General features: G+C 60.6%; 1 protein-coding gene across 1 annotated transcript in view; it reads left to right on the forward strand.

Annotated features, from left to right (window-relative positions):
* The window catches only part of ZFPM1 (zinc finger protein, FOG family member 1), a 40,218-nt gene that overhangs the window by 32,488 nt on the left and 1,970 nt on the right, over positions 1–5,760 (forward strand). Inside the window, exons 6-10 of the mRNA XM_009890047.1 lie at positions 1,358–1,463; positions 2,209–2,421; positions 2,527–2,751; positions 4,335–4,430; positions 4,576–4,725. Coding sequence (XP_009888349.1) covers positions 1,358–1,463; positions 2,209–2,421; positions 2,527–2,751; positions 4,335–4,430; positions 4,576–4,725 — 790 coding nt within the window. The remainder of the gene's footprint in view (positions 1–1,357; positions 1,464–2,208; positions 2,422–2,526; positions 2,752–4,334; positions 4,431–4,575; positions 4,726–5,760) is intronic.

Genomic DNA, 5,760 nt, shown 5'->3' on the forward strand with positions numbered 1-5,760 from the left:
GCTGGCGGCGAGGGGGGCGGGGGGGGCTGGTGCAGGGGGTCTCCCCCAAATCCTGCCTGGCTCTGCTTTCTGTCTCCACGCGGGAGATTGTCCCATCCTGGGGTTTTAGTGGGAAATGGGAACACCGGGTGGCTTTAATGCCTCTGTGGCATGGAGCATCGCAGAGCCCATCGCTGCACTGATGGAAGAGGAGGAGGAGGAGGAGAAAGAGGAGAAGGAGGAAAGATGCCTGTCATCCCCCCTGTCTGGTCCCATGAGGCTCCCCCAAAACTAGCCTTGCTCTGGAGTGTGTACAAACCTGCCGGCGGCACCAGCCTAGGGCTGCCAAGTGACGGAGTCCCACATGCCGACTCGCTCCTGCCTGTCCCCAAATTCTATCCTTGCCTCGTGTGTTCCCCCCAGCCACCCCACCCAGGGGCAATGCCTATGGCAGGGGGGAGCAGCAAGGGAGCAGGGCCGTCCCTGATAACGCCGTCCCAGCGGATGCGGAGCAGATAGGGTTTCCGATGGTTATCGGCCGGTGCAGAACAGAGACACTGACCTCTTTGTTCCAGGGAGAACAAGGAAGGGCTCGCCACAGGGGCTGGGGCCGCTGAGGGGAGTCGGGGCGGACGCCCTGGGGTGCTGGGGAGCATCCTTGGGGTGCTGTGGGGTGCTCGGACCCTGCGGGGGCCTCCCCCCATTGAGGGGTACCCACAGGTCCCCCCCATGCATGGAGCAAATCGGCAAAAACTCCGCAGAGACCCTCCTCTCCCTCTCTCGGCCCCAGCAATGGGACACGGAGGTGCCACCGCGGTCCCTGAGGGAGCCGAGCCCGTGTGCCACCAGCAGCCCCCGTCCCCGCGTCCCATGCAAGGGGGTCCCTAACCCCCCAAGCCCCGTTTCCCACCCGCTCTCCGCAAGGGCAGGCGAGTTCCCGCAGCAGCAGCAGCAGTGGCGGGCGGGCGCTGCGTGTGCACCCGCGTGGCGTGCACACGCATGGGCGGGGGCGTGCACACGCGTGTGCGAGCGCCTGCATGGGCGCGCGCAGGGGGTTTATCACGCTGCCGGCACTCGGCTCCTGGCGGGGATAAGGCCTCAGCCGCCTGCGCCTGTCAGGCTGAGTTGGAGGGTTTAGAAATATTGGGACGAATAATTAGATTTCATATCGTTACCGCGGCAGCCATCGGAGGATCAGGCAGATTAATTTCCCCCCCCACACCCCCTCCTCCTTCCTTTCTGCTCATTAATATTCATTAGAGATGCGGGAAGGCAGAGCCGGGCACGGCTTAGTGGGGAGCACCGCAACCCCACGCTGACCCCAGGCCGTTTCGGGGAGCAGTGCTCACAGACATCCCCCCCTTCTCCTTGCCCTCAGCAGAGCCCACCCGTGACGCTGGTGCTGGGGGACGAGAGCTGCTGGCTGTCCCGACTGCCCCTCGTGCCCAGAGAGCCCGACGCCAACGCCGTGATCTACAGGAAGGGTTGGTACCGGTGCCGCGCGTCCCCATACCCAAGGCGGGGGGGTGGCCAGGGGTGGCCAGGCATGGCCACCTCGGTGCTTGGGTGAGGGGAATGGTGCTGCCGCAGAGAGCTGGGTCCCTGTCCCCCATCCATCCCAGCACCGATTGTGTCCCCAGCCAACTGCCGGTGCCTGCCCACCCCAGCCAGCACCCGTGGCCCCATCGCGTCTACCGGGGTAGCGTCTGCTCCTCCGCCTCCGTGACCCATCCCTGGGGCTTGTCCCCCGTCCCAGCCCTCTCCGGATGTGGTGGCTGCCAGGGGACAGGAGGAGGGTGCCAGCGTGCGGTGACCGGTGCGAATAGCGGTGCGAGTGTCGGTGCAAGACTCAACGCAAGCGTTATGGCACACATGGCTGCACAACTTGGTGCAAGAATCGCCGCATGCGTTGGTGCACGGGACTCCTCTCCTTGCCCCGTGCACGACTCGGTGCAAGCCTTACCACATGCGTTGGTGCAGGACGGAGCGGGAGCGGGAGCAGGAGCAGGCAGGGCCGTGCCAGGCAGTGCTCCGGCACGGGCAGACACCGCCATCTCCAGGCAGGTCGGGGCTCAGCCATGGCCAGGGCGAAGCACCGGGCGCTGCCGGGGGAGCGGTGACAAGGGCAGAAGGGGGGCCCAGAGCCGAGCTGGCAGCAGCAGGATGGGGGTTCGGGATGGGGAGGGGTCTGTGCTGTCCCCTGCCCACCCTCCACCCCCCCATCCCCAGATGAAGCCCTGTGGTGCCGGACGACGCGCGCCCTGCAGGAGGACGAGGCCGTGTGCGCCTTCGTGGTGGCGGAGCCACCGGCCGTCGCCAACCACCACGCGGTGAAAGCGGAGCCCGGCGAGTCGCCGTACCCGGCCACGCTGCACTCGGACATCCAGCTGCTGCCGCAGCAAGCCGGCATGGCCGCCATCCTGGCCACCGCCGTGGTTAACAGTGAGTCCCCGGGGACGGGGGGGCATGGAGCCGGGATCGTGCCAGGGGTCCCCAGCCCATCATGCAAGTGATGTATGTGCCGTCCTTGTCCCTTCCCCTCCGCAGAGGATGTCTTCCCGTGTAAGGACTGCGGGATCTGGTACCGGAGCGAGCGCAACCTTCAAGCCCACCTGATGTACTACTGTGCCAGCCGGCAGAGCGCCGGCTCGCCCGCCCTGGAGGAGAAACCGAAGGAAACCTACCCCAACGAGCGCGTCTGCCCCTTCCCCCAGTGCAAGAAGAGCTGCCCCAGCGCCAGCTCCCTGGAGATCCACATGCGGAGCCACAGCGGTACGGCATGGCACGGCACGGCACAGCACGCTGCTGCAGCTCGGGGACACCGAGACATGGAATCATAGGATAGTTTGGGTTGGAAGGGACCTTTAAAGGTCATCTAGTCCAACCCCCACGTAGTGACCAGGGACATATTCAACTCGATCAGGTTGCTCAGAGCCCCGTCCAACCTGAGCTTGAATATTTCCAGGGATGGGGCATCACCACCTCTCTGGGCAACCTGGGCCAGTGTTTCACCACCCTCGTAAAAAATATCTTCCCCAGATTGAGTCTAAATCTACCCTCTTTTAGATTAAAACCATTACCCCTTGTCTTATCGCAACAGGCCCTGCTAAAAAGTCTGTCCCTTATAGGCCCCCTTTAAGTACTGGAAGGGGCTACAAGGTCTCCCAGGATCCTTCTCTTCTCCAGCCTGAACAACCCCAGCTTTCTCAGCCTGTCCTCATAGGAGAAGTGTTCCCTCCTTCTGATAATTTTTTTTGGCCCTCCTCTGGACCTGCACCAACAGGTCCATGTCTTTCCTGTGCTCAGGGCTCCAGAGCTGGACACAGTACTCCAATTTGGGTCTCACCACAGCAGAGTAGAGGGGCAGAATCCCCTCCCTCGACCTGCTGGCCACGCTTCTGTTGACGCAGCCCAGGATACAGTTGGCTTTCTGGGCTGCACATGCACGTTGCCAGCTCATGTCCAGCTTTTCATCCACCAGTAGCCCCAAGTCCTTCTCAGCAGGGCTGCTCTCCATCCCTTCGTCCCTCAGCCTGTATTGATACCGGGGGTTGCCCTGACCCAGGTGCAGGACCCTGCACTTGGCCTTGTTGAACCTCATGAGGTTCACACGGGCCCATTTCTCGAGCTTTTCCAGGTCCCTCTGGATGGCATCCCTTCCCTCAGCTTGGTGTCATCTGCAAACTTGCTGAGGGGGCACTCGATCCCACTGTCGGTGTCATTGATGAAGATACTAAACACTACTGGTTCCAATATGGACCCCTGAGGAACACCACGTCACCAATCTCCATCTGGACATTGAGCCATTGACCACCACCTTCTGGATGTAACCATCCAGCCAATTCCTCATCCACCAAACAATCCACCCATCAAATCCATATCCCGCCAATTGAGAGAGAAGGATGTCGAGGGGGACTGTGTCAAAGGCCTTACAAAAGTCCAGACAGATGATATCTGTAGCTCTTCCCTTGCCCACTGATTTTATTTCATCACACAAGGCCACTACGTTGGTCGGGCCGGACTTGCCCTTGGTGAAGCCACACTGGCTGTCTTGAATCACATCCCTGTCCTCCATGATCCATGTGCAAGGACCCCAGGAGCCAGCTGAGTGGAGCGGAAGAGAGGTTGCGGTGCTGCAGCACGGTGACCAGTTAGATGAGGTTCTCCACTGGTTGGGTTACTGGTTTTGGGCTACTCACTTGTAGCCTTCTCAGCCCTGTAAAGATGGAGGGAGCATCCTGCATCCCACAGCCAGCAGCCTCCTGGCTGGCACAACTGGCCCTGTGGGGTGTCCCCGCCGTCCCCATCACCCCACCCTCAGCACTGAGGTGTCCACCTGTCTGTCCATCCTGCAGGAGAGCGGCCGTTCGTCTGCCTGATCTGCCTGTCTGCCTTCACCACAAAAGCCAACTGCGAGCGTCACCTGAAGGTGCACACCGACACCCTGAATGGTGAGTGAGTGCTGCCCAGTGTCCGTGGGGGACAACCCTGTCCCCTCCAGCACAGCCTGGGGATGGGGACCTGCTCCCCACGGGTCTCCCCCTGCCCTGCCGGATGCCCTCCTGCCTGCTCAGCCTCACGCCATGTTCCCCGCAGGCATGTGCCACAGCTGCGGCTTCATCTCCACCACAAGGGACATCCTCTACAGCCACCTGGTCACCAACCACATGATCTGCCAGCCAGGCTCCAAGGGAGAGGTGTACTCACCGGGGCCAGCCCTGCCCACCGCCAAACCCCTCACCTCTGGTGGGTACCATGGGCTGTGGCTTGGGGGGGGAACGTGTGCCAGCACCCTGCGCAGAGCCCCAAACAGCTCCAACTGCAAGGAGGGAGGTGGGCCACTGGGCGAGCATCCCTGTGAACATTTCCTGTTCAATATATTCATCAATGACCTGGATGAAGGGATAGAGTGTACCATCAGCAAGTTTGCCGATGACACAAAACTGGGAGGGGGGGCTGACACGCTGGAAGGCTGTGCCGCCATACAGCGTGACCTGGACAGGCTGGAGAGTTGGGTGGAGAGGAATCTAATGAAATTCAACAAGGGCAAGTGTAGGGTACTACATCTGGGGAGGAATAACCCCGCGCATCAGTACAGGTTGGGGGCTGACCTCCTGGAGAGCAGCTCTGTGGAAAGGGACCTGGGAGTCCTGGTGGACAACAGGATGACCATGAGCCAGCAATGTGCTCTGGTGGCCAAGAAGGCCAATGACATCCTGGGGTGCGTCAAGAAGAGTGTGGCCAGCAGGTGGAGGGAGGTCATCCTCCCTCTCTACTTTGCACTAATGAGGCCACATCTGGAGTATTGTGTCCAGTTCTGGGCTCCCCAGCCCAAGAAGGACAGGGAACTGCTGGAGGGGGTCCAGTGAAGGGCTACTAAGATGATTAGAGGATTGGAGCATCTTTCTTATGAGGAAAGGCTGAGGGATTTGGGTCATTTTAGTCCAGAGAAAAGAAGACTGAGGGGGATCTTATCAATACTTATAAATACTTAAAGGGAGGGTGCCAGGTAGATGAGAACAGTCTTTTTTCAGTGGTGCGCAGTGATAGAACAAGAGGTAATGGGCACAAACTTGAACATAGGAAGTTCCATCTTAACATGAGGAGGAACTTCTTTACTTAAAGGGTGGCAGAGCACTGGAACAGGCTGCCCAGAGAGGTGGTGGAGTCTCCCACACTGGAGACATTCAAAACCCGCCTGGACACCATCCTGTGCAACTGCTGTAGGTGACCCTGCTCAGGCAGAGGGGTTGGACTAGATGATCTCCAGAGGTCCCTTCC

Source organism: Charadrius vociferus, unplaced genomic scaffold (genome assembly GCF_000708025.1).
Source record: "Charadrius vociferus isolate BGI_N301 unplaced genomic scaffold, ASM70802v2 scaffold1028, whole genome shotgun sequence".
NCBI lineage: Eukaryota > Metazoa > Chordata > Aves > Charadriiformes > Charadriidae > Charadrius > Charadrius vociferus.